The 27,669-nt window shown below is 49.2% G+C and overlaps 1 protein-coding gene across 4 annotated transcripts; it reads left to right on the top strand.

The window, feature by feature from the left end:
- Nucleotides 1–112: 112 nt before the first annotated feature.
- Nucleotides 113–26,919, top strand: SLC31A1 (solute carrier family 31 member 1). Of its 4 annotated transcripts, none has more exons than XM_077189143.1 (5): nt 113–164; nt 19,728–19,880; nt 22,071–22,143; nt 22,528–22,696; nt 23,293–26,919. In XM_077189143.1, exons 2-5 carry the CDS (start codon nt 19,773–19,775, stop codon nt 23,492–23,494), a joined length of 552 nt encoding a protein of 183 aa, XP_077045258.1. In that variant the 5' UTR covers nt 113–164; nt 19,728–19,772; the 3' UTR covers nt 23,495–26,919. The 4 variants fall into 4 exon arrangements, with proteins under 4 accessions (XP_077045258.1, XP_077045257.1, XP_077045259.1 ...); XM_077189142.1 differs by lacking the exon at nt 113–164 and adding an exon at nt 14,438–15,093; XM_054646317.2 differs by lacking the exon at nt 113–164 and adding an exon at nt 15,096–15,189.
- The last annotated feature ends 750 nt before the right edge of the window (nt 26,920–27,669 follow it).

Raw genomic sequence — 27,669 nt, 5'->3', positions numbered from 1 at the left:
CTTGCATGACACGTCTCGGCGGAGTCTTGATGGACACTTGGAAAGGGGCGGGGCTCAGTGGGCATGGCTGAGGGCGGGAACTTGGGGGGGTTTATGGGTCTTCGGAGGGGGCGGGGCTCGGCGGTGGGGGCGGAGCGAAGGCCGTGGCTCGTGGCGCTCGCGCGGTGAGTGACGGGCGGGCTCGGGGGGGTCTCGAGCCCCCCACGCCCCCCCCCCAATCCCGGCTGAGGGGTCCCATGGCCGCCCCCCCCCTCCCCTCAGGCCGGGAGCTGGGACCTCAGGCTGGGGCCGCCGGGAGCCCCGAGGGGATGGACAGCCCTGGGACGTGAGGGTGGAGGTGCGGGGCGAGCTCGGTGTGGGGCGAGCTCGGTGTGGGTGCCGGCAGCGCTCCCCGCGCTCCGCGGGAGGCGCCCAGGCCGGCCCTGCGGTTCCCAAGGTGACAGCGGGCCCGAGCTGCCCTTGTGGTGAGGGAGCCGTGACCTGCCGGGCTCCCGGCTGAGCCGCAGGGCCCGCAGGGCTCTGCTGAGGCCCCTGGGGGTCCCTGGGGCTCGGGCGGGAGGGCTGGGGACCCCCGGGCGCTGCTGTGCTCCAGGTTCGCTGTGTCTGGGGTACCCAAGGGCAGCAGCCATGCGCTGCGTTCTTAACATCCCAATAGCTCCTTGCGTGGATAAATGTCTGAGCCGCCCCTCAGAAGCAGTTTCCCACGTTTTTCTCGTACCTTGAAGAATACACCTTCTTGTTGGTTTGCTTAATGAATTTTTTGTAGCGTGTTCTGGTTTTCTTGTGTCGTTTTCTCCCTCTTGGAGAGCTGATAGCTCTATGTGCTTTGTGAGACCGGCTGGCTTTAATTTCACCTTAGGTCCAAGTGATGTTGAAATGCAGAAGAACAATGTGCAGGAGGTCAGAATGGCAATTAGGGCTGATATTTCCTGGCTTTGGGTGTTTGCTGGCACTGGTTGGAAGTTTGTACTGTCACTTACTGACTGGATGTTTGAGTCTGAGCAGGAAGTTGCCAGGTCTGTTGTGGAGCTGAGTTTGCAGTAATTCAGGTGTTTATTGCAATGATTGAGATATCAATGATTCCACTTCTAAAGGAAGAAGATAAAGGATATTGTTAAGCAGGGTATTGTTACTCCTTTTATATTGCAGAATGTGTGATGAATTTAGAATGAAACCTGAAAAGGGTCAGAATCTTATTTCTGTTAAAGAAAACCAAAAACCAAACCCACAATAATTTGGTGTAAATTCCCAGTGGGAGGAGATTGTTCCGACCTTGGTAAAGCAAGTGGGCATGAATTTCCTTCCAATGGGAAATGTACTCCCTTGGATGAAGAGAGTTTGTTGCTTTGGCTCCTGTATTTCTATCTGGCTGGTTGTTAATGTAATTTTGGTTTTTAAGTGGTGGAGACCCATGTGGCTGAGTCCTGGTGTGGCACTTCAATTGAGGTTTTTTAGGTACAGGTATCACAGAATCTCCTGAGCTGGGAGGGACCCACAGGGATCCCCCAGCCCAGCCCCTGTCCCTGCCCAGCAACCCCAGCCTGGGCATCCCTGGCAGCGCTGCCCAAAGGCTCCTGGAGCTCTGGCAGCCTCGGGGCCGTGCCCATTCCCTGGGGAGCCTGGGCAGTGCCAGCACCCTCTGGGGGAAGAACCTTGCCCTGAGCTCCAGCCTGAGCTGCCCTGGCTCATTCCCTCAGGACAGAGCAGAGCCTGGAGCTGCCCCTCGGGAGGAGCTGCAACCCCTGGTGAGTTCTGACCTCAGTTTCCTCTTCAGGATGAACAATCCCAGTGTCCTCAGCTGCTCCTGGTGTGGCCCTTTCAGACCCTTCACCATCTTCCTAGCCCAATGTTATACCTGTGTATTTCTCCTGATTTTTTTCACTGGGATTCAACACTGGCCAGTTTTAATGCCATTGTGGGGAAGAGGCTGTAGCAGCACAACCTGCAACACTCAGCAAGCATCACATCTTAGCCACTTGTTCTTTTTTAATTTATGCTTTGTTTTAGTCATCATTTGTATTTGAGTGTGCAGTGGGCTTGTGGTTCCACACAGTTCCCACAGGCAGAGGCCAATTCTTCCTGTTTGTGCTAGAACTCCAAGCTCCACAATGCTTACTAGTCCTGCTTTTTGTGCCCAGGTGGATGAAACACTCCTCACAAGTGTTTATTAAGTTGATTTTTCAGTCTGTTTGATCTTAACTTGCCTCTGCTTGAGCCTGAGGTCAGTAAAGCTTTTGCAGGATTTTTCATGAGTAACAATATGGGATCTTATAGGGTAAGTTAGCATTGAAGTTAATGATCCCAAATCCTGTCATTTGTGATGTAATGTTTCCTGAGGCTTTCACCAGGCTTTGGACTCTGCATTATTTTTTTCCCATCCTTCATTAAAAAGGGGGCAGTGGGAATAATGTGTGAATGTTGCTGTGTAAATGAAGCTTGGTTTTGTAACTCAGGATTTGTTGGTGAAGCTGTGACTGCTCTGCTGTACAATACAAAATTAAAGTGATGTTTTTTGCTACAAACACAAAAATTGTTGCATTAAGCAGGATTTTGCTTCTTTTGTTCTTCTCCCCCCCAAAACAAGGTACTGAAAGTATAAGAACTGGTGGGAATTGCAAGCTCCCACACAACTTTGGGTTGAGAACAGAGGAATTTTGTATAACCACTTCCTACTCAGATTTGGCTGCTTTTCATATCAGATTTCTTATCTAGGCCAGGTTGTTAACTAAGCTGAGAATTAGGATAATTTCTGCCAGTAGAGAGGAGGAATTAAATCACCTTTCCAAGCACTTTTGCATATTTGCTTTTTTATTTTAAAGGTATCATCCCTAGCACTGACTCTGACTTGCAGTGGTACAAGGACAAGGTTTGTGGGTTTGGTTTTTTTGGTTTTTTGTTTGGGAAAGAGGTTTGGGGGGATTTTTCACTTCACTTTTCCCTTTGCAATGTAACTTCAAGATTTGGATTAGTGAGACCCTGTATCCCTGAACAAAAGCTTAATGCCTGAGAAGGGAGGGCATTGAGCATAATCTTTGCCAGTTTTTACATTACAAGCCAATGACAAAATCTACCATGTTCACAGGGTGGTGAGTTTTGAGCAGGGCCCTGAGGAGTTTCCTTTCAGCTGGCTTGTTTTCCAGACAGGCATCAGATCCAAGAGAAGACAGAACTTTTTGTTCTTTAAATTAAAATCAACTATTTTCTCCTTTCCTCCTTGTTTTTCTATTTGCTGTGAAGACCCCTCTACCCAACAGAAAGCTGCCATGGCTCTGCAGGGCTGCCTTCCCTGCTCTGGCCTGAAGGTCACCTGAAAGTTAGCAGGAGCCTAGAGCAGAATTTTGGGAAGTTGAGCAGAAGCACATTGCCAGCATGAACTTCTTTCTCCACAGGTCTGCCAGAAATCACTGGGAGTCTTGGCAATTTTTCCTTAGGGAAGGATGAAAAAGACTCAATCTAGTTTATCTTGTTTTTCTCTGGGAAATCCAATCTTAGTTAATCTGCTCCATTGCCTTTTGTTTCAATCTAATTTTCTGGAAATGTTCCCAATCAGGTCCTGGAGAACACGATGCCAGTGGTTTTTTCATTAACCTTTTTTTCATCTGAAAGCTGGAATCTGCTAATGCAGAGAATAATGGGACTAGTTATTGTAAACAAATTAAACTCCTATTTTGCTGTACTTTCTAAAGCCTTTCATTTGGTGGTCCTGGAATTAGATTTTCCTGGTTTAGAAGCCAATCTAGAAGTGGGAGGTTGTGATGAAATAGCTCCTTTTTAGTTTTCCTTTTTTATTTCCCAGTTTTTAACATCATTTCCCATAGTCTTTTCTTCCCTGTGCTATCAGTTCATATCTACAAGGGTCTCCAGCTGATTTCCAGTGGCACTTCAGCAACTGTGACTGCAGCCAGAACAATGGCTTTGCTTCCTGCTCTTTTCCTCTCTGTGGATATAATCTTAGAAAAATCTCATATTTGCTGTATCACAGATGTAAACAGCATTTACCATCTACTAAAAAGGTTGTACAAGCATGTAATCTTTTCCTTTTATCTAAGGGACTAGAGCAGTCCATGGTAGCTCTAGAGCACTGGCCAAATGCTCTAAGTGATTGAGGCTCTTCTGTTCTCACTGCTTGCTCAACATGTCCTGCTGAGAATCCTGAGAGGTTGGCAGAAAACTGGGAGCAGAGTGGAGGTGTTCTGGCATGGAACTCACAGTGAGTGCCCCAAGCTCTCCTGAGGAAGAGCCACTTCACTTCCATAAAGGCTCTTTTCCCACACTTACTCATTAGTTATCACAGAGTCAGATCTCGCTCTCTGATGAAGGTGCAGGAGCTTGGAATATGAGCTTTGTGATATATTTAGCTGATCTTCTGGCTAACCAGGATAAGGGGAACCCTGGCAGTCTTGGCTGGTTTTTTTGCCTAAGCACTGCATCTGCTGGGGGAAGGAGTGCCTGGCAGATGCACTTTCAGACTTGTTTCACATTGGAGAGAATATAATTGGCCTTGCCTCTGTAGGATTAAGAAGTGCTTTGAGGCCACCTGTGAGATGCAGTGCTCATCCTGAGCTAATGGTGTGAGCAGACTGGCTGGCCTGCTCCAGAGGGCTGGGAAAAGCAGCTCCTGGGAAGGGATACAGCTCCAGCCTCCTCAGGGAGAGCTCATCCCTGTGACCCAGCTGCTCCTTGCCTGCTGTCTCTAAGGGGTGGCTGCACTGTGCTGGGACAGTGGCAGCAGCTCCTGTCACCCTGGCTGGGCTCTGCCAGAGGCTGGGCTGGGAGCAGGGATCCCATCACTCACTGGCTTCCCCATTAACTTCCCTGCCCCCAAAGCTTTCTACTAAAGGGGCTCAGGCAGCTCACTGGCACAGCTGCACTGCATTTTCAAGCTTGCCTCTTTTACTTGGGAAGGAGAAACACAAACGTGGAGCAGAGTCAAAGCCAGTGCTCCCAGTGGAGCCATCCCAGCTCACTCTCCTGCAGCCTGGGGAAGTCACTGCAGTGCTGCCATCAGTGTGGCTCCATGGGAGGGCATTTCCAATGGGTAAAGCAACCCTTGTACATCACAGTGGTAAGGGAAGGGGAGCACAAGCTCCAGAGGAACACACCCAGCCTCGGGATGCAGTGCAAGTGAAATGCAGCCAGTGTTGCAGTCTGGATTTCTTGGATCCTGTGTTTGTCTGAGCTCCTGGACTAATGGATTTGACAAGAGACTGAGTCATGATTTCTGGGTTCACTGCCAGGTGAGTTTTATACAAATCAAGTTACCACTGGCTTTGGTGCCCTTCATTAACTTGGGATAAGACATTATCTCAAGAGGATACTGAACTTTAGTGTTTAAGGTGGTGTCATGTGAGGCTGAAGTGTGCTGGAGGAGCATGTTATAGATCCTGTAAGGCTGGAACCTGAACAGCTGCAAACAAAGATAGTTGGGAGTTTCACAGCTGCCCTCATGTTCCTGTTACAGGCTTAGTTATACTTGTAAAGTCATTTTTGTGCTCTTTTCATAAAAGGCACAGAGCAATGTCTGTGGGATATCCTGTATGGGAGGTAAAGCCTAATACACTTGATTCTGATTATTTTGCTTCTAGCTTAAAAAACCTCTTGGCAGCAGCCTGACTTTTCTTAATTTTCTGAATTCCTCAAGTAAAACCCTCCAGGACATCACAACAGCAGGATCATGTGCACTGCTTGTCAGTTGATCCCATTTTGTGTAACTCTTGCTTGAAACCACAGCCCCCACCACGAGGCCCCTTGTGTTGCAGGCCACTGCACAGCTGTTCTTGCACTTTTTCTGTTTTGTCCCTTTTTTTGTTTTTCATAGCAGTTGTTGGCCCAGCTTTCCAAGCAGAGGGGTCCCAGAGCCAGTGACCCTGACAAGGTTTGTCCTCTACAAAAACTGTTGAAGAATTTCTGCACAATTGATTATTTATTTGCCTTGTTGGTTTTTTCTCACTTTCCAATGCTCCTAAAAACTGGCTGATAGCTTTGAAAACATCATATTTCTTCATGATGGAGCAAACAGAGTCACAGGGTGATTTGGGGTGGAAGGGACCCTAAAGCCCATCCAGTGCCAGCCCTGCCATGGCAGGGACACCTGCCACTGTCCCAGGCTGCTCCCAGCCCTGTCCAGCCTGGCCTTGGGCACTGCCAGGGATCCAGGGGCAGCCCCAGCTGCTCTGGGCACCCTGTGCCAGGGCCTGCCCACCCTCACAGGGAAGGATTTCTTCCTAATATCTTATCTAAACCTGCTCTCTCTCAGTTTAGTATTTAAGTATTTTAGTACTCAAAATAAACTAAGCTTGCTTTGTTGCAATATCCAGAAGCAAGCAAACCACTAATTTATCTGATAGAGACTTGAATGTTTGAAATGTGTTTTGGTTAATGTGTTGGAAAGTAATCTCTGCAATGGACTTAATCAGAGAGTTCTAAAATCTCTTTGCATTTGTGCCAAGATCTCGTGAGGGAGACTCAGGAGCTGCTTCTGTGGATCTCTGTGTGAGCATCCCAGTGCTTGCTCTGGTCCTAAGCTAATCTGAGCAGTAGTTAATGATTAGCCTTTGATAGAGATAATGATGTGCTTGTCAGCATTATGTGAGGGTTGAGAAACTTTGATCACTCTCAGACTTGTTGCCTCTCTGGAGAAAAAGGCTCTGCTGGAGTTGGTAGATGGAAAACCTGTCTCTGGAAGAGTAAGTACTCAGCATTTTTTAGCTCTGAATCATTTCTGCTTTGGATTAGCAGCTTTGTGGCTGTCCAGGGGTTTGAAAATGATGAAAAAGCCAGCATTTGAAGCTCTTTCCCAGAGTGGTGTTTTGTCACTCACAGAAAAATTGTTGATGGCTTTTGTTCTGGCTTTCCATGCCCTACAGTCGTGGCTCTTCCTGTCAGAAGAGTGTCATGAGGCCAAGGCCCTTCCAAAGATAAGTCCCTTTCCAGAGAATTGAGTGGATTGCTCTTTTCCTCTTCTTGATACTGGAGATCTTCTGCCTTGCTGAGATTGTATTTTCAGTGACTCAGTAATTTCAATAAAGCTTCCAATAGTTCAGTTGCATTTTCAAAGGGAGAATGCTCTGTTCTATGGATTTGGGCTATGAATTTTTTCTCTGAACTCTTACAAGTATTTGCATTACTGCCTGGAAGCTGTTTATACATCACTGTGCCATCCACTTGCTGTTTGCCAAGATCATGGATCAAGAGTAGGAAGGTGCCTCTGGTGATGGATTATTTGGCCTTAACCATCTGCCAAAACACAGGTTGACTTCCTGGGCTTAATTAAAAACCCACTGGAATGGATTTTGCTGCTTGTGACCTGAGTTCTACCTTGCATTTTGCTCAGGAGCAGCTTGAGGCTTCTCAAAACAACTGTTGGAGGCACAAAAGAATTTGATTATTGATTGTGGTAGACCAGGTTCTTGTGTCGAGGGACACTCATGGATGGTGCTGCAAAATGCAATGAACACACATCCATTTTTCCTCTGCAAGAAAAGGTTTTTTCTAAAAGAGCTCTTGGGTCTTTGGTCAAAGCCTGCATTTCAAAGGTGCCCCTGACAGGAGCTGGAAATCCCAGGGTGTCCCAGTAGGAGCTGACATCAACACGTGGCTGTTGAGGAAAGGTTTGACACAGGCTGGAACGTGGCAGCTCCAGGCAAGGGGAATGGTTGAGTGGCCACCTTAAAACGCTGTGTTGCACATGGACATGCTTCTGAGGGTAATTACAGACCAACAACTGCTTCAGTATGAAAAGAAAGGAGTGAAAGGGAATTGCTCTGCAAGGACACTCTCCCATGTGGTGGAAGGTAATGTGTGTGTGGCTGTGCTGGACATGGAAAAACGTGTGTGAATTGCTTAAACCAGTATGTGTCATATCATATGTGTGGAATGGCCTCCTAAAAATTAACCAGGACTTCTGGAGTGTGGTTTTCTTGTTATTCAGATACTCAAAACACCTGAACGTCAGTTCAGAACTTGTACAAGTGTTGTCTTTTCTGGGCTAAGTCTGATTATAATGTTGAAGAGCAGCCAGAGAGGGAAAATTACCTGTGTGAAAATGGGCAAGTAGGGTAAGATCTGGGTATCTCCAGTGAATCACCTGTGCTGGACTCCCTTTTATGAGGCCTCTAATAAACCAGTGCCGTCCATTTATTACCCTCAGGTTCAGTTTTACCTGCATGGGACAAAGGTATTTATGCTGTTGCAAGATAACATCTGTAAAGAGGCAATAACAGATAACATCTGTAATCTGTAACTGACCTGGGGGTGCTGGTCCACAGCTGACTGACCATGAGCCAGCAGAGTGCCCAGGTGGCCAAGGAGGCCAATGGCTCCTGGCCTGGGTCAGGAATGCTGTGGCCAGCAGGAGCAGGGAGGTCCTTGTGCCCCTGTGCTCAGCACTGGTGAGGGCACACCCTGAGTGCTGTGCCCAGCTCTGGCCCCTCAGCTTGGGAAGGAAGTTGAGATGAGAGCATCCAGAGGGGGCAACGAGGCTGGAGAGGGGCTGGGAACACAAACCCTGTGAGGAAGCCCTGAGGGAGCTGGGGGTGCTCAGCCTGGAGCAAAGGAGACTCAGGGCTGCCCTCATCACTGCACAGCTCCTGAAAGGTGCCTGTGCTCAGCTGGGGCTGGGCTCTTTCTCCAGCAGCACTGACACAACCAGAGCACACAGCCTCGAGCTGCACCAAGGGAAATTCAGGTTGGATAGCAGGAAAAAGTTTTTTACAGAAGGAGTGATAAAGTTCTGGAATGGCTGCCCAGGGAGGTGGTGGAGTCCCCATCCCTGGGGGTGTTTAACAAAGCCTGGATGTGGCACTGGGTGCCAGGGTTGAGTTGAGGGGTTGGGGCTGGGTTGGACTCGATGGTCTTGAAGGTCTCTTCCAACCCTGTGATTCTTTGTGTGATTTCTGTGTGTGATCCTTCACCTGTATTAAAGGCCCACTATGCACTTCTAGGACACATTGAATTACTTTTGGCTCTGAGGAAACTTGTGCTTCCTGTCTTGGGAATGCACTTTTGGGCTCTGATTTCATTTTGTGTCTCCTGAGATTATTTTACAGTTTCACTGGGTTTAAGGCTCAAAGACACCATAAAATCAATCTGGCCAGAGCTGTTTATGCTGTGTAACCTGGTGTGTCCTTCCCACTCCAGCCAACCATGGAGCAATGGTTTGTCAGGATTACCTTGCAAGTAGTTCTCTGTCTTGCATCCTGACATGTTTGTCATTCCTTGGAGATGGAGTGCTTCTGCATGTGGCCACTGAACAGCCACAAACAATAATCTGTGTCCTTACTCTGTGGACAGACACATTTTTGTGGGAGACAGGCTCTTTCCCATAGGTACAAGTGGTGCAGAAGGTGTTGAGTGTGCAGGAGTCTGGATGCTGAATTGTTGGGCATGATAAAGAACCTTGTATGAAAATGGGGAGGGGTTTTGGTTGTTTTTTTTTTTTTTCAATTGGAGAGAAAACTTTTCCCTTCATTTAAAAAGTGCCTGTTATAGGTAGAGGAATACAAGCTAGAAACTGTTCTTGATTAGGGCATATGAAATAGGAAGTGAAATTCTCTGCTAGGCTTGGTTTTTCTAAGGAAGCAGAAGTTGTCTAATCTTACAGAACACACGTCTTGCAAGATGGAGTTCCAAATATTAATATATTTTTATATTAAAGAGTTTTTGAAGAGTATCACAAGGCTCAGGACTGTCCCATTTGTTCTCAGCAGGATGGTTCCTGCTCTCTGGCCATATGGATCACATCTCCCTGGTCACCATTCCTGTGTTTGGTTGTGTAACATCTGAGCAAAAACCACCACTGAGGATAAGGGAGCATCTGTTTATTCAGGAATTATGTAATCTTGGAAAATATGGGTCACATGGCCCTGCTTTTCTGTCTCCACTTCCTGGTGCTGTCCTGTGTCTCCTCCCTGCTCAGGATCCTTGGCTGTCCTCAGCTGAGGAGTGAGTGCTGAGAGTTTTTAGCAGGAGGTTCCCAGGTGCCTCCTGACTGAGCCCCAGCCACCCTCCTGCTCCTGCATCTCAGCTCTCACTCCCCTGGCCTTTGAGCCATTCTGCCTTATCTCTGCCTAAACTTCCTCCCTTCCTGCCAGGTTTCTCCTCCCTGGGTGCTGAATCCTGGGGATTTGTGACCTGGCTTTGTGTTGCTGTGTTCCTGTGTCATGCCCCTGATGATGTGGGGAAGGGAGGTGAAGCTCTGGTGCTGTGGCCTGCTGGTCTGCAGAGCTGGGCTGACAGCTTCAGAAGGCTCTGAAGTGCTTCTGTAGACGCCTCCTGGGGATTGCCTCTGATGGAAACTTGTCAGTTCTAGCTCTGAATTCATGTGGCCTTGGCTATAAGGAATTTTGGTGTTTGCCATGCCTTCTATCCTGGATGTTTGGTAAAGAAATTGTAATGTGGTGTAGCAATTTGTTTGGGCTAAAATGTAACACCACCATGAGTGTCAGTTTTGGTATCTCTGGTGCTGTGCTGTTCTCTGCAGATGACACAATCACAAGTCAGCTGTGGTACAGCATCTCCTCTGCTTTGGCAGCTGTGGGGATGGCAGTCACTCCTCAGCTCTTGCATGTCCTGAGGTGCCTCAATTCTGCCACTTTCCAGAAGTGTCTGTGCTCTTGTGTGCCAGAAAGGGGGACAGCTGCCTCATTCACCCAGACAGAAAGGGGAACAAAGGACAGCATGGGGCAAATCAGGGATCCAAAAGGCTGGTGGTGGAGGAAATGAAAATGGGCTGGAAAACCACTGTCCATGTACAGAATGGAAGAAATTGTGCTCTTGGGGGGCTTGAGCAGGACAAGGCACTCCTGGTGCAGAATGGATGTGCTCTGGCTTTGACATCCCACTGGACATTGGTGTCCTTGCTGGTTTTGCCCAGAGGGCAGAGCTGGCTGGGGGCTGTTCTCTTGGAGCAGTAACATGGAAAAGGGGGAGGTTTTGTGGCAGAAGAACAGGGAAACTGAAGGATGTAAGAGATGCCAGTCACCTTTTAATTGTCACCTTGTCACTATTCCTCTTCAGTGCCTGCTGATGTAGCAGTTCTCCTTTATGAATACAATCTTGATTGGCATTTATTAGCAATAAAAGCAACTTGTGGTTGACATGTCTGTTCCTGGCCCTCTGCTCTGGGTCAGTGCACAGGTGACTTCAGGCCAGGTGAGCTCTGCTTTCTTCCCTGAGCTCCACTTTGGATTTGCTTGGTTTGTTATAGTCCCTGGCTGGGGTTCTTCAAGACAGCCAAGGCTGGAATGTGCTCTGATCCTTGGAAAGTGTCTCACTGGGGACTTGAGGTGAATTTGGGTTCATGCAGGTTGAAAGTATTTGTGTTTTATCAGAATGGGAGCAGGTTGTTGCTGAAAACTTCAGGTCATGGCGTTCTTGACATCAGCTTCTCCAAAATGATTTTGCTGTGCCCTGCCTGGCTGTCCCTTGTGTGGATAAGAGTCCCTTGTGTGGATAAGTGTCCTCAGCCTTGTGACAGCCTCCAGCATCTGTCTGGCACCCAGAACTCCCTCCCTTGAGCCAGGCTTCTGTGACAGATGTGCCCTGAGCAACATCTGTCAAACAGACTGTTTTGCAAACCTGCACCCCGTGGCATTCACAGCAGCTGCCAGAGCCAATCCCAGTGGAACTCCTGGTGTCATGTCCTTCCTTCTGTTGTGCACTGGGCAGGGCAGGGAGTGTGTTGCATTTGCAGAGGCATGGGAATGATCCAGTCACGTGTGCCCAGTGCTGGACTCTGAGCCCCAAGCCTGCTGTGCACCTTCCAAAGCATTGTCACCACAGCAGTGGGCAAGGAGCTGTGCTGCTGGGTGCTGCCCCATGTCCTGCCAAGAGTGGGGTGCCTGGGGAGCCACCTGCACATGGGGACCCCAAGATTTGGCCCAACAGTTGGAGGCACGGATCAGTTTGAGATTGCAGCGCTTCTTTCAAAGGAAAACGTTCGCTGGGTTGTGTGGGAATGTGTGGGATTCCTGTGAAGATGAGGGCAGTTTCTACCCCTGCATTGCTGGATTTGTGAGGGACAGACTGAGGTGTGACAGTGCTGGTTCTGTCACCTCTTGCTGAAGATCCCTTGTGGAAGGAATCTCAGCTGTGCTGCCAAGGCAGGGGTTGAGAGGTGGCCAGCAAAAGCAGAGGGGTGTTGTAGGGCAGGGTAGGATAGAAGAGGAATAGGATAGGAATGTTAAATTGGAGGGTACCTTCAGTAATCATCTGGTGCAACTGCCTGGTCTCAGCTCGATGGAGACAGTAGAGGATCACTCTTGGATCTCCATGCAAAGCTCTGTGTGCATTCCAGGTGTTTGCTCCTGGGCTGCGTCAGACTTCTCTGCAGAAATGAGTCTACAGCCAGGAGGGGGTTGGCAAGGACTCCTCAGTTTTGCCACCTTCTCACGAGGATCCTTCGAGTGCTTTGCTGTCTCCTGCAGTTTCTGTATGGCTGAGGAGGATGCTTGACCACAGGGGAGGCTCAGCCTGACTCGCCATTATTTTGTCACCTTTACACAGCTCTTGCCAGCATTTCTCAGCCTTTCCTGTGATGTTACCATGCTTAGAGTCTGAGGTTTTGTGCTCTGCAGGGTTGTTTTCAGCTGCCTTTCACTCCACTGGGCCTGTGGTTAACGACATGGTGTGTGCTTCACTTAATGAAGTTCAGTATATTGTCCTGTAAAGAACAATCTGTCCTGGGTTATTTTTTCTTCTTGTTCAAAGATTACAGATTTCCTGAGGCGTCTGCAGAAGCTGGGAGATTAGGAATGACCATCCCCTTCTAGCAAAGCCTCTAAAAGAGGGTGATCAGACAGGTTTGCTATGAAAACAAACTCCATCAAAGGGCCATTATTGTAGCCATGCTGAGAGGAAAAGCTCTGGCCTCTCCTCAAGTAATGGGGGTTGTGCTGAGTGGCTGTGACCAGCTTTGCTGTAGTTGTACAGCTGAGGAATGCTTTGATTCAAAGCAGAGGACAGGACTTTAAAGATTGAACATATGCTGATACTTCTTCATCTTGTTTTAATCTTCATTTTAATTAAACATTAATTAATGCATATAACTGCATCAAGCTGCCAAATGATGTGGTGCAGCTTCAGGAAGCTTGTGTGATCCAGCATCCCAACTGGAATCCACAGTGTGGAACTGGAGCACTGCTTGGGGTTTTTGCCATGTCTGTGGGTGCTGTGTGAAGGCTCCATATGGAAGGGGCAGCCTGAGCCTTGGGGACACAGCAACCTGCTAAAGAGGGGGACAAACATATTGGTACAAGAAACACAAGGATTTGGTAAGAATAAAATAAGCAAATGATGGCAGCAGGAGGCCTGGGGATGGGTGTTTGGAGGAGCAGGAGCTGCAGGCTGGGATTGGTGGCCCCAGCCCTGAGATCTGCCTGTGCTGCAGAGAACCTGAGCTCAACTCTGGCTTGAAGCATCACCCCCAGACCTCCCTGGGTGGCTGATGTGGGTTTGCTTCATTCTCCTCCCACATCCTGCCTGTGGGGGTTGTCAGGATCACCTTAATAAGGGTGTGTCTCAGCCTGGGCCAATCCCATCAGTTGTGGGCATGGCTCATGGACTGCAGAGTGGTTTTGATGTGCCAGAACTTTGTCATTATCTCCAGCATCCACAACAGTGCTGTAATGGTTCCAGCTGGGATCCTCAGCGGAGGTGATGGCAGAGGATCAGATCTGTGTGGATTTCTTCCCTCACAAAACATGAAAGCCCTGCCCATCGTTTGAAAAGCCCATTCTTTGCCTGTGCTGGGAGAGCTGGGCTCTGGGTGCTCCCAGCTTGGCTGCCTATCCCTGCTGACTGCTTCCATCCTGGCATTCCTTCCACAGAGGCTGCCCAGGCATTGTCTCCTTTTGAACCTGAACACAAGATGTTGTCTGCAGCCCTGCTCAGCTCTTTTTTTGCCCATTATTCTCCACTCCCTGCACTGCAGCCTCTGGCATCTCTGGCTGGACATTCTCCAGAGTGCCTGTCATCCTTCAGAAGTTCTGAGACCTGTGGGTGGGAACAGCTCAGTCTTCTCTCAGGTAGACAGGGAGAATGTGCCCTGTGTCACACTGTGGGTTCCTGCTTGGCTCTGCTGATCCAGTTTGAATCCAGCAAGCTTCCATGACCAGGGACAAGCCCCAGGAAATCCAAATTTGTACAGCCTCACCCTCAGCGTGTATTGGAGCTCCTGAGCTGTGCCCTTCTCTTTCCCTTTATTCTATAAAGGGAATAAAAATTATTTATTCTATATATTATATTAATTATATAATATATATATTATATTTATTATATTATATAATATATGTGTATAATATATTATAATCTATTATATTGTTCTATTGATTTATTCTATTTATTATATAAACCCCTTCTGGTGTGTTGAGCTTTTGTGAAGCCTTAAACTTCTGGAAGAAGCTTTAGGATGAGACTCCAAGGTGGTGAGGCAGTACCAGGGCAAGCCACAGTTCTGCTGTGAGCTCACAAACATTCCTTGAGTTCTTAATATAGCTCTAAGAGCTCCTTCTTCAGGAATTGTGCAAGGGAAAAACAGAGGTGTGCAATTAAATGTGCTGGGCACAGCACAGTCCCTCCCTGTGTCTCAGTGCCAGCCTGGGGTTGCTGGAGCTGCTTGGGAGAGTTCCAGGGAGAATTTTCACACTGGGAAACAGCAGTGTGTCTGTAACACATGTTCTGCTGCATTACTGAAGAATGTGGTGTTTATTCCCTGTGTCTTTAAAGTGTGTCCTTACAGCTTGGCCCAGGGGCCCTGGCCACAGCATGAGCAGGTGGAATTGGAGTGTCCCTCAGCTGTGCCTTTAAGCAGCTCTGGAGCTCTCCCTGGCAGCCTGGAAGAATCACAAGTCCACCCATTTGGAAAGGAAGCAGTTAAAGTGGAAAAGTTTGCCAGGAAATTGAATAAACTAAAAGCAGTGCTTAGGTCTCCTGATGAGGAGCTCAGTGCAGCCCACAGGCAGTGAACAGAGCTGCAGTGTCTGCAGGCTGCTGCTTCCCTCCCACTCCATTGGCAGCACTGCTGAACAGAAAAGGGATTGGGCTTGGGACCACGAGCTGGGAGCCAGTGGAGCTGGGTGTGCCAGCAGCACTGCTGTAAGTAGAGCAACTCCTGGGTGCCTTTTCCATTCCTCCTGTGCTTTTTCTGTAGCATTCCTTTGTGTCATGCAGCACTGAGCCATATGGGATCATGTAAGCAACAGGTCTTTGCTTTTCCAGCTTGCTATTTTTAATCATTTTCCCTTGGCTTTCTCTCAGGAACTTTGCTTTTAATTCTTAGTAAATATTGCCAAGTGTTTCTCACTTGTTCAGAAGAGAGGGAGCTCCTGCCCTGTTCTTGCTATCAGAAGTGTTGGTGGAGAGGCTTTGGGTATGAATCATTCCAGCTGTTCTAGAGGAGTCAGGAGGGTTCTGAGCAGGAGCCAGTCCTGTGCTGGCCACTGCAGCAGCACCCTCTCTGTGGGACAAATAACTGCTCTAAAGGAGACTGCAGACAGGGTTTTTAAGGCTCTGGTCCTTTAGGGCAGAGCCAGTGGAATTTTTTTTCTTGGGTTTTCTGAACTGGTTTGGGAAAGGTGAGGCACTGTTTAGAAGGGAAGAGTTGATGCTGTAATGGGCATTGATTTAGGGCTCCAGTGTTAATCCTCTGGACTTCTGATTTGGAAAGGGGATTCATTCCCTTTGGGGCTTTAAGGGAGATCTGTTTGACACTGAGCTGACTGTAAAATCCTTCCTGGGAGCTTGCTAGATACTTCCCATAGTGTGTCCTGTTCCTGCATGTCCTGTGTTTCTGCATTGGAAGGTGCATTTTCCTTGGGGTTTGCCCAGGAAAAACTGTGATTTGCTATGAAGCTGCAGGACTCTGGATGAACACAGCAGAAGGAATAGATTGGGGAGCTGTGGGAGGGAGTTATGTGTAATGGCAGTGATCTTTGGCTGAGACCTGCTTGAAAGGACTGCTCTGGCTTTGGCATCTCATCTGATCCAGCACCTTTACCTGCACTCGTGTGTGCCCTGGCACCTCCTGCCTGTCCTCCCCTTCTCTGTGGCTCCTGGTGTGTGTGAGGTGAGGCAGCAGTGGTTGGGTGTTGGTTGGGGTGAGGTGAGTCCTGGTGCTGGCAGTTTGCTGCTGCCAGATCCTGCTCACCTGTGCTGAGGCAGCCTGGCCTGCAGAGCTGCCACGGTGGCACTGCAGGGCTGGGACAGAAACCTCAGAGTGAGCAGGGCCTGCCTGGGCTCCTGCTTAAAGAAAGAGAAGTCCTGTGAGGAACTCTTGAGTTGCAGTTTTCCTTCAGAATCTGAGGGGTTGTGAAATGGAGGCTGTGGCTTCTCTCACCTGGGGTAACAGCACTGAGAGGGAAAGAAAGAAGCCCTGGAGGAGAATTTCCTCATTCCTGTCTCCTGTTCCACCCTGTTTGTTTTCTCAGGCAGTAGGTTACTGCAGAGCACAAAAATCACTCTGTGTGTGTCCCTTGTGGTAGGTACACCCTGGGGTCTGTCCTGTTCAGAGTATCTGAGCCTGATGCAGCCAGGGGCTGTGGCAGGTTCCTCTCCAGGGCTCCATGCTCAGGAATCTGCTCCAGTGCCTCTCCCTCTCAGGGCAAACATATGGAGCAGGCAGCAGCCAGAGATCAATCACCCTTTCAGGCAGAAATACCTGCTGAAAGGCTGGCTTTGTACAAGGCTAAGCCTATTTAAAGAATTTACAATAATAGAAACTTGTGGGGGGTGGATTTTTTTTCCTTCAGGTATGGAGTCAGCCTTGTTAAAGCACCACCTTCTTGTGACACACAGAGCTCCACATCTGTCAGCTTGTTTCTTAGGAGCTGTGCAAACCAGCCAGGGATTTGCAGCTTGGAATATTACACACCCATTAACCTGTTTTTTACCTTGAGACTTAGGTAGAGATCTCCCAAGCTGTAAATCAGAGTCTGCTTCTCCACTGGAACTGATTTCTTTTTAAACAGAAATTTATTCACTGTTACCTTTAGTGACACAAAACACAGCTGAAGTGGCTCAGGTGAGGTTATTTCCTCTTAAGCTACTTAATACCCCATCCTTTCAGGATCTCATAAAATGTCCTTCAGTGTTGGGTGACTGCAGCAAGGGCTTGGATCTGGTGTTGGAGCACTGGGATGGCAGAGTGGGAAGGAGATACCTGGGTGAGGGTCAAGCTTGCCCTTTGTAACCTGTACCAAGGCCTGCCCAGGCCCAGGCAGCCACTCCTGAACACCTGACTGTGTGCTTTGTTCCTGCAGAGTAAATATCCTGAAACACAAACACTGTTTCTCCCTTTCTGCAGACAAATGATGATTAGTGAGAAGAAAAGGAGCGGAAAGCTGGACACAGCCCAGCCATGAAGGCAGTTTTTACCTGGTAACCAGCCAGGGCCTCTGTGGAGCATTTTGGAACCTGCTGAGCTTGGCAGGAATGTGAAATCCTAAAAGGAATAAATAATCATTGGACAGAAGCTGGTGAGGATGTTGTATTCAAAGGAAAAGCAATGGATCAGTCAACTGAGAGAAGAGGGAGGAGACAGGGACAGCTCTAAACTCTGCTCCCTGTGACAGGGACAGGAGCCAGGGCACGGCTGGGGCTGGGGCTGGGGCTGGGCCAGGGCAGCTCAGGCTGGAGCTCAGGGCAAGGTTCTTCCCCCAGAGGGTGCTGGCACTGCCCAGGCTCCCCAGGGAATGGGCACGGCCCCGAGGCTGCCAGAGCTCCAGGAGCTGCCAGGGATGCCCAGGCTGGGGTTGCTGGGACAGGGGCTGGGCTGGGGGATCCCTGGTGGGTCCCTCCAGCTCAGGATATTCCATGGTTCTGTGATTCCAGGAGATTTTGGCTGCAGGAGAGGGGAAGTTCTTGTGTTACGTCTTTCCTCTCCCAGGACATTTTCCTTTGATCCTCAGGGTAAAGAACTTGGGCCATTCTTCTTCCTTCCCTGATGCAAAAGACAATTTGAAGTTTGTGTGTTTTGGCAGAGGATCCTTTTCCCAAGTGTTTTGGGACTGCAGTTCTAGAGCCAGAACATTTCAGCTCTTGAACAGGATAATCTTCCAAGCTGTGCCATATGGAAATGACACTGGGCATTCTGCAGTGGTGTTCCATGGGCATTCCATTCCCTTGGTGAAGTTTTTCTGTCTCAGCTGAGCTACTGCTTGAATTGTTCTCTCTCCTGTTTATCTCCATGTGAACATTTTTTTGGTCTCAATATTTAAGCACAAATCAGGGACAAAGTGAGCTAAAAAATATTAGCAGAAATATGGACTAGTATGGAAATAAGGAATTCATGCTGCTTTAGCCAGTGCCATTGGATTCCATGATTCCAAGTTACTGTCCAGGGGAGTATTGTGAGGTTGTCTGATGAAATAAGAGATGGGCTACAAACTTCTGCACAGAGATGGAGAACATACCTGAGCTGTGGGTACCTGGTGCCCCTTCTTGGTGCTTCCCTGCATTATTTAATTTCTATGTTTGCAGGGTATTACTTCTGTTTTTCTTGACTTTGTCCCCAGCACTGCTGACTTTGTTTCCTTACCGTCCCCAAATCTTTAATTTCTCTCATTGCTCACTTCAGTTTAACCCCAAAGCCCTTGGATGTCCCCTGTCATGGGGCTGCACTGGCACTGCTGTTCTGTGACCCCTGCACAGTGTCACTGTCACACACTGAGCCAGCTCCACCACCAGGTGCCTTTCAGGGCTTTATTTGCTACTTCCAGTTCAGAAAGCTCTTCTAGAGTCTCATTTCCTCTCTTCAATCTAAATATAGCCATGCCTACCTGTTCAAACACAGTGCTGCATTTTGGCTTAAAAAACTGAAAAAAAAAAAACTTGTAAACTCTCCTGATGGTTTATGTGGAAGGAAGTCTGTATCTCATTTCTTTTTAAACTTTAATTTGATAAAGTGTCCAAGCTTTGCTTTTTATTTCCCTTGGTTTTACTTCCAGTAGGACAGATGCTGTGCTTTCAGGACTGACTGGTATTCCCAGGTTATTTTCCCTCCTGTTGCTGTTTGAACCTGATGATTTCATTTCCCACTAGCAATTGCCAGCCCAGGCAGTGCTGGGCCAGTGCAGCAGCCATGCCCACAGGTGACCAGAGAGGGTATTTTTATTTATTTTTTTTAGTGTGTCCAGACATCCCTGATTTGTGGTAACCAGATTAAGGATTGGGACTGGCAGCCTCTTGAGTGTTTATCTCACTGTGGGTAATGTGATTACAGGGGAGATGTGGCAATGTAAAACTCATGGAAATGAAATTGGATTGCCTGTAGCTGTTGCAGACCTTTGCCTGACAGTAGGTCTTGTTCCAACTAACACAATTTCTGTGTTAAGCATGTTCCCAATAAAATGCTTAACTGTCAATTAAGAGAAATCCTGTAATCTGATACTTTAGTATATGCAATTTAAAGTAGTGCTTGTGATATTTTTGCCTCTTGCAAGACTGCTCTTGGGAAGGGGCTCTGTTTTTTTCCTCAAATAGATAAGAAATGTTCCTTTATGCTGAGTACTTGCCCCAGGTGCCATCTCAATCAAGTTAGGGTGCAGAGGGACACACCTCCTCTGAAGTGTGCTGCTGTGTGCTCTCTGTAGCCAGAGCAGGACCATGAGCAAGCTCCAGGAGTTTTCCAGAGGCAGCAGTTCTCAGTGCCTTGGAATATTTTTCTCATGCAGCAGCAGTAGAGAAACCACATTCTGTTTAGAAAAGGGCTTCATTGTTAGTTTGTTTTTCAGGGTCCCACTTTTCTATGTGCCTTTCTGAATCTCTCAGTGCTCAAGATGTCTCACCACATGAACAGCTCCACGCTGCCCACCGAGCACCCTCCCGAGCACCAGCACCCCACCAGCACAGCCTCGGGACACGGGGGCCACGACATGATGATGATGGTAAGTGGGGAATTCACCAGAGAGCTTCTCCTTGTCTGTGCTTCAGAGTAACCTGTCCTCTTAAAGACTGTGCTCTGGAGAGCTGGAAATGAAGCTGAGCTTTGGAAGGCAGGAATTCATCCAGGTTCAACACAGATCCCATGTGGGTCTTCTGGATGAAGGAGCGGCGTGAGGGATACAGAGCAGGAATGGATTTCACAGCTGGAGATCCTTTGGCAAAATTATCTTTTCTTGAAGAAAACCTTTCAAGCAGCCAGCCTGGTGTCTGCTCTGCAGCCAGCTAAGGGCAGAAATGCAAAGCAAGATTTTCCCTGCAGGAAACAGATGGATGGAGTTCTCCAGGCTGGCAGGGGGAGCCCCAGGCAGTCCTGAGAGGATTGCCCAGCAGTGTGAGGGGCTGTGCTGAGCTGTGCCCTTCCCTTCCATCCTGAACCCTCAGAGCACACTCTGCTGGGGAGCACAGCAGTGCCAGGGCTCTTTGCCCTGTTGGCATTAAGGCTGCATTGGTCCAGCTGACTTTGATTGCAGCAGGTTCAGACTTGTGCATTCTGGCATCACTGAGGCTTTGCAGAGATCCTGGCCAGAGTTTCCATGGAGATGGCTGGAGGGTCAGTGTTTGTGTGTAGCCAGTTCTAGGAACTTTTCCAGCATTTTCTCCTTTTCCTAAATACTTTTGGAGTGAGTTTCAGATTATTAAAACATGTCTGTTTATGATGAAATTTCAAAAGGAGGGGAGAGAGGGCACATTTCTATTTCATATGAGAGTTCTCAGGAGTGGATTTTGCAAACCATCAGTTGGAGTTTGTTTGCCAGCTCTGTGCCTGAGGAGAGAGCCAAGAATCTCTGCTTCTATTTCTATTGCAAGCAGTGTCAGAGCAGGAGAGGAGAGCACCAGAAGAACCTTGGTGGGCATGGCCCACGTGGAGCTCTCAGTCCAGCACTGCCACTGCTCTCCTTGTGAAGCTCTTCCCATCATCTCAGCTCAGTTTTGGCATCCCTGGGCCATTACTTTCCATGTAAATATAATTTCTTTACAAATGTCAAGCATTCACTGGATAGTTACAGGACCCTGCCCTGCCCTGCAGCTGAAAACTGTGAGTAATTGCACCAGATTTTGAATTCATATTGCAAATAAATCTGTCAGGGAAGGCAGTTCATAGGTGGAGCATCTTAGATAACAGACTGAGCACATTTAATGTGTGTTTTCCCAATCCTCACTGGTACCAAGTAACAGGCTCAGGTTCACCTGAAGTTCTTTGATTTATGTGGGTTTTGTTTTAAATGTAAATATGTTCAATTCATTGAAGAGATGAAAGTACTCTCTAAAAGGTATTTTAGAGTAAGTTCTGCTCTGGGGAAAATGAGCTGATTCTTATAGATGCTGAAATGAATCATAATTCTGAGCTTCAGCAAATAACCTTAATTAAGCAATGAGGGAAGTTCAAAGAGAAGTTCCTCTTGCTTGGTCAGGACTTCCCATGTGAAAACCCTGTGTGCAGCTGTGCCCAAGACATGCCCAGCTGTTTTTACCTAGTTTGTATCACCTCCAGCTGGCCTGGGGATCTTTGCTGTTTGCCCTTCCCACAGCATTCACTGTGCAGGCTCAGGAGCCCTTATTTTCACCCAGGGGCAGCTGTGAACTGCTTTAGCTCCTTGTGTAGCTGTGTTTAGGCCTCTGTTTGCCACAGGATATTGGGAATTCCATAGGGAGACAACAACTGGCACAGTGCAGGAGGGGACCAGAGGGGTCACCTGTGCAACCCTTACCTGTATCATCCAGACAAGGTCCAAGTGGGGAGGGGAAAGTGCCCTGCACCCCAATTCCTGAGGGGATGGGGGGCCAAGGAGGAGCTCCATGGAGACATCCCTAGTCCCTGACCACTGCTGATGCTGGGGAAGAAGGAGCTCCAAAGGCAAGGAGAAGGCACTTCCCTGGAGTCCTGTGGAGGACAGGGCCTCCTGCCCAGGGCTGCCTGAGGAGCTGGGGACTGGAGCCTGGAGCATCTCATCCCTGTCTCACTTGTGTGTGTTATATCAGATCTGCTGCAGAGTTTCTTGGAGTTTAGGTGGTGACCAAACAAAACAGATCTGAGTTCTTGTTCTGATACAAACCCCATTGCCACACCTTGCTGTGACCTCCTTAGGATGAGCTCTTCAGGCTCATCTTGGTGTTCTTTGTGTTTTGGGCAGGCCATGACTTTCCACTTCAGCTGTGAGAATGTGCCATTGCTGTTCTCTGGACTTACAATCAATTCTCCTGGAGGTTAGTAACACTGTCTTGTGCAGTCCAAACAAAAGGTTTGCAGTTGGTGTTTCAGGATCCATGTTTCAGGAATTACTTTGTTACTTGTGCTAAAAATCTGTGGACATGCTGTGTTGAATCTGGTTTAAATGGCATCTGTGGGGTGAAAGAAAAATGGAGATACTTGTAGAGTTCAAGAATTTGGTTTTATTAGCAAAAGTGATCGCTGCTTTTGCTTTATAGGTGGAATTGCAGGGAGTGTCTGGATGAAATTCCCATTTCCCACCTGTCTGTGCATGCACACAGAGCCTGGCCGTGGCCTGTGCAGCACAGTGGGGTTCAATCCCACAGTGACTCTGCTGACATTCTCTTGCCCACAGACAATGGTGTTTCCTCTCTTGTCAGAAATGGCTGGTGCTTTTGTGGCTGTCTTCTTCCTGGCCATGTTTTATGAAGGCCTGAAGATCGCCCGGGAGTGTCTGCTCCGGAAATCCCAAGTCAGCATCCGCTACAACTCCATGCCAGTGCCCGGCCCCAATGGCACCATCCTGATGGAGACACACAAAACCGTGGGGTAAGGACTGCACTTCCTTCTTAAGCCAACTCTGCAGCTGAAACTGGCACAGAAGGAACTTTGTGCAGCCAGTTTTGACCTCTGGAGAGTGTCCTGGCTCCAGACTGGGATGCTGCGTGGCACTGGAGGATGGGGGACACCTGGGCACCCTCGAGGATGGGGGCAAAAGGAGGAAAGCAGCAAGGAGCCAGATGGGCTTGGGGTTTTTGTAATGAACACGTTTGGGGGAGTTCTGAGGAACAGAGTTTGGATGTTACATCCAGTGACCCTGACAGAAAACACTCAGGGTCCTTTTATTGACAGGTAGTCAAGGCCTGTGTGCAGAACAGGGGCCAGTCAGCTTTTGAATGGGGGGGGAGGTAAAAGAAGCTTGGCAAAGTCTGTTTCTCAGCTAAAAGTTGTGTCCTCCCTGCAAGCTGCATGCTTGTTTTGCTCTGTGAGCAAAACCACAGCTCCAGGTGCCAGGAGTCCCTGCCCAGGCTGGTGTCACCTTCTGTGCCACCCCACGCCCTCCTTGCTGTCCTGGCCCTTTCTCTTTGGGGATGTGCATTTCCCACCTGATCCATTTGCTGACTTGTTTGGGTTTGTGTTCCCAGGCAGCAGATGCTGAGCTTGCCCCACCTGCTGCAGACTGTGCTGCACATCATCCAGGTGGTGGTCAGCTACTTCCTCATGCTGATCTTCATGACCTACAACGGGTACCTGTGCATCGCCGTGGCCGCGGGAGCGGGCACCGGGTACTTCTTCTTCAGCTGGAAGAAGGCAGTGGTGGTGGACATCACAGAGCACTGCCACTAGCACTGGGGTGCCACAGGCCTCTCCACCCCTCTGCTCCCTGCCAGTGCAGCCACCCGAGGACTGGAGCATTCCTAAGCTGCCAAGAGAATCATGATAAAGAAAATCAACTGGAGTTCACTACAGGTTCCTGGAGGGGTGCAGGGATGTGAGGAGCTGGGACACGCTGCTCCCCTTGACTCCTGAGAGTCCATGGCAGCCATTCTTGGCCAGGATTTGCTTTATTCTTAGATTATGCTGTGATTGAAGTTAGTTGGCTGACAGAACTGTAGAAATTATTTTAAAAGGAAAACAAAACTATTTTATTTTTAAATTGTAAATGCTCATCAGTGAGGGTTTAATGAACAGTAGGAAAAGATCAGTTGCCAATAATGTGTGAATGGCTGTTTTAATTTTGATTTTTTTTTCAATGTGTACATAATGCCAGGGGAGGAGATTGCCCTGGCATTGTGGTTTTTGGGGCCAATGACACCTTTTGCTGTAGGACTCAGCCTCAGAGGAAGATTTGGTGCTGCACATCAGACATGCTCAGGTGTGTCCTGGCAAGGGAGGAACTTTGACCCAAGGATGAGCTGTGTGCTTCAGGGATTGAATGAAATTGCCTTCCAAGCCCACCAGAGATGATTGATGAGTGTTGTTAATCTGATGTATCCAGCAGCTTTACTCAGCCTCCAGGGAGAACACTTGAATTGGGCTGCTTTCCCTTGCCATTTATGGAACAGATAATGGTTCTGTATTTACAGGGCAGAAAGATTCCCAATAAACCATTGAACCCACAGGTACTTCATGTGGAGCTGCCCTGGATGGAACTAGAACTAACTTTGGGTTACTAGAACTGGTTCTGTAAATGAGGCAAGAGCTAAATAATGATTTCAGGACACTAAAGTTAAAATGGCTGGAGGGTATTCCTAGCTGGAGGTGAAGAGGGAAAACAACCACATTCCTGTAAAGGAGAGATTTGGGGAAGAGGAGAAGGAAGATACAGGACTACAGCAGCCTTCAGTGTCTTCTCAGGTGAAATTTGGAGCAGCGTGGGCTAATCAAAAAGTATTCCTGACCCAGATGGCTCCTCTTTGTCTTGATAATCACAGTGTGCCCATGCTGGAGGTGCAGGTTCTCTCTGCAGTGGGGGACAGTGAAGAGCTCAGTCAGTGCTGTGGGCTGTGCCCAGTGCCCAGGCAGGACAGGCTGTGAGGGGCAGAGCCACCCTCCTGCCTGGCTGATGCCAGGCCAGGCTTGGGGAGCAGCCCTGGTTTAGCACCTGCATGTTAAAAAGCTTGTGCAGAGCTGGAGGAGGTGGTGCAAAGCTGGGGTCTTCTCTCTACCCAGATTGCCCAGTTTGTGCCTGTAACTGGCTGGAAGGGAAGACAGTGGGAATTTGGGAAAGGCACTGAGAACAGGCAGCACTTTCAGACTGGGGCTGGTGTCTGGGACAGCCCATGAGAACAGAGAATCCTGCTGGGATGGAGCCTCTGGGCACACTCAGGAAGGGTTTTTTCCCCTGAAGATGCTGCTGGTGACTTGTGGCAGCAGCTGTGTGAGGAAAGCTGATCTTTGGAATGAGATATTTTAGCCCCTGAGCCTTGGAGGGTGAGGCCATCCCTGTGTGCCTGGGTGCTCCATGGTGCTGGTGCTGCTGTCCCTGTCCCCCCTCCCACCCTCTGTAAGGAGATCCACAACTGCTGCTACCAGGGCTTGAATTGCACCTCCTGAAAGCCCTTCTGGGCTGATGCCAAGTGTTTATTTGGACATCTTGTTTTCTCTGGACAGTGCAACTAGAGAATAAAAGGAACTGAGTTAAAAGCAGGCTTAGGTTCCTATGTAGCTGCTTTCTGTAGCAAATTCACGTCTGGGTGAGAGAGGCAAAGTTACTTTCATGGAAAAGTTCTAGCCACCTCCTGCTGAGAGACAGGAAAAGTGCTAAAGTGCTTCCTTCCCCAGTCTGATCTTTGAAGGGAGTTCTGTCTGTGACAGAACCTCCTGGTGCCCTCTCTGCACCTGTCACAAAGGTAAAACTTTGCTGTGCCCTCCAGGCAATCATGGGAGGGGAAACCTCACCCTCCCCACCCCTGGAGAGCTGGAGGAATGTGAGTGTTGGACAGAGAAAATGGACAATCCCTTCCCACTCCTGCTGGAACTGAGAGGAAATCTGAGTGTTTGTCAGAACTGGAGCTGTTAAAAGCTGGAGATGGTGGTTGATGTGGGAGGTTTGCACCCCTGAAGGAGCTCAGGGTGACACTGCCACTGCTGCCATTGGTTTTTCTGGAAGGGGGTGGAATTGTTGCCATCACAGTGACAGGCTGGAGTGAGGAGTGGCTGTGTGGTGGCACTGTCACCTCATATACCTCTTGCTGTGTCTTTCTTTGGAACAGAAGCTGCTTGGCCTGATCTTGCTGTCACCTTTTAGCCACTTTTCTGTGTATCCAAGTGGCCAGACTTGAATTCTATGAGGGATGGCTTGGAGATCAGGCTGTGGCTCATCAGTGTCAGTCTGGTTCTTGTTAAGCTTTTCTGTCTCGTTCTGTTTGTACCACCTGTGCCCCTGGAATTGTTTCCCCCCAGAATGAGCTTCTCTTCTGCCCGTGCTGTCCCCAGAGAGGGCACAGAGCTTTCTGCAGCATGCCCAGGGAGGGGACACTGCCCTGGCAGGGCTCACCTGGGCACGAGGCTCTCAGGTGCCCCAGCTGCTCCACAGCCTGCACGAGGGAGGTTTGGGCACCCTGGGCTGCCCAGGGAAGGTGAGAGGGAGGTGGCTGAGGAGAGCAGGTGAGGCTGTGTCCCCTGTGTGAGGCTGTGTCCCCTGTGTGAGGCTGTGTCCCCTCTGCTCCGAGCTCCTGGGGCACAGCTGGGGAAGGGCTGCTCCTCCTGCCATGGCTGTGCTCTCCCCAGTTCACTGTGACAATCCAGAGCAGCCGCCCCTGTCCCAGGCTCCCCCTGCCACCAGCACGGTGTGTTCTCAGCCAGGTCACTGCGTGCTGTGGCAGAGCCCGAGCCTGAGCTCCCTCTGGCGGGATCGGCAGCTCTGGGGCAGCCCCAGCCCCTCTGCTGAGTTCAGAGTTGTCCTGGTAGCACGGGAGGGCTCCAAGGATGACCCACGTGTCATGCTCGGGTGTCTGTCCTGCTCGGGGGTGACACCCTGTGCCTGTCTCTGTGCCCTGCACACGCTGTGCCTCCGCAATGTCACCGAGGAGGGAGCTCAGAGCAGCCGGGCCCTGTCCCTCAGAGGGCTTTTGTTGCTTTTCTTTGAGTGCCTTTTGAGTTTGTCTGGAGCCAGTCCCACCCAATCCAGCAGGATTTCTAGTTTTGTTTACAGTGGACTGTCAGTTTTGTTTTTATTCTTGCTCTTTGTGGCAGTAACTTGTCTGATGTTACTGTGAATATCAAGAATCTCCTGTACATAATTAACCAATAAAATAGATTGCATTTTACTCTGGTGGGGCTGTGTTTTGGGAACAGTCCTCGGTGCAACCCTCGGAGGGAGCAGCAGGGCCCAGTGTTCCTGTTCAGGTGCTGTGGGGTGGGTGAGGAGCAGCATCCCCTGGGCCTCCCCAGCTCCCTGGAGCTGCTGCAATGGGAACGTGGGGATTCACTGAGAAACCTCTTTGGTCCAGCTCAGTCACACTTTGTGGGGAGGGATGGGAAGAGGAATTGGTGCCTCCCAGATCTGCCTGCCCTGGAGAGGAGTTTTATGGAGCTGTAACAACCTCTGAGGAGTCCTCTCAGAGCTGGGGCCTGCTGGGAATGCCAGCCCAGCAGAGCAGCCCCTGATCATTGTATGTGGTGTTAGACAGGAACTGCATCTCTTTGCTAGGCCAGCCTGGGGCTCTTTCCAGTTGGAAAAGTTTGAAGTTCTGTACATTTTCCCAGCCTGACCTGGACTTTGATGCACCTACAACAGAGGAAGCCTGAATTTAACTGAAGTCCGCTTTGGAGGAATGCTGAAAAACCAGCCCTGGTCACTGTGCTGGAGATGGTCAGAAACAGCTGGAGAGTCCCCCTGCCTCTGTGCTTCAGAGTAACCTGTCCTCCCTCCAGAGCCAGGGGGAGCCTCCAGCTCCTGATTCCCTGCAGGTGTCCTGCTGCAGGCCCAGGGCTGTGGCAGCCTGCCCTGCTTGTTCCCCAGGCTGCAGGGAGCAGAGTTTGCCTAGCACCAAGAAGCTGCTCAGAATTTTAAGTTG

The sequence above is a fragment of the Agelaius phoeniceus genome, chromosome 21 (genome assembly GCF_051311805.1).
Source record: "Agelaius phoeniceus isolate bAgePho1 chromosome 21, bAgePho1.hap1, whole genome shotgun sequence".
Taxonomy (NCBI): Eukaryota; Metazoa; Chordata; class Aves; order Passeriformes; family Icteridae; genus Agelaius; species Agelaius phoeniceus.
The sequence above is the reverse complement of the archived record's forward strand: the minus strand, read 5'-3'. Positions and strand labels throughout refer to the sequence as shown.

Bases quoted from the DNA above. Each gene is read 5' to 3' on its own strand.
- SLC31A1 (XM_077189142.1), top strand. From the start codon at position 14,932: ATGAGGAGCTCAGTGCAGCCCACAGGCAGTGAACAGAGCTGCAGTGTC. The intron at 15,094-19,727 runs GTAAGTAGAGCA...TTTGTTTTTCAG, and splicing joins GGTGTGCCAGCAGCACTGCT to GGTCCCACTTTTCTATGTGC. The intron at 19,881-22,070 runs GTAAGTGGGGAA...TGTTTTGGGCAG, and splicing joins GCCACGACATGATGATGATG to GCCATGACTTTCCACTTCAG.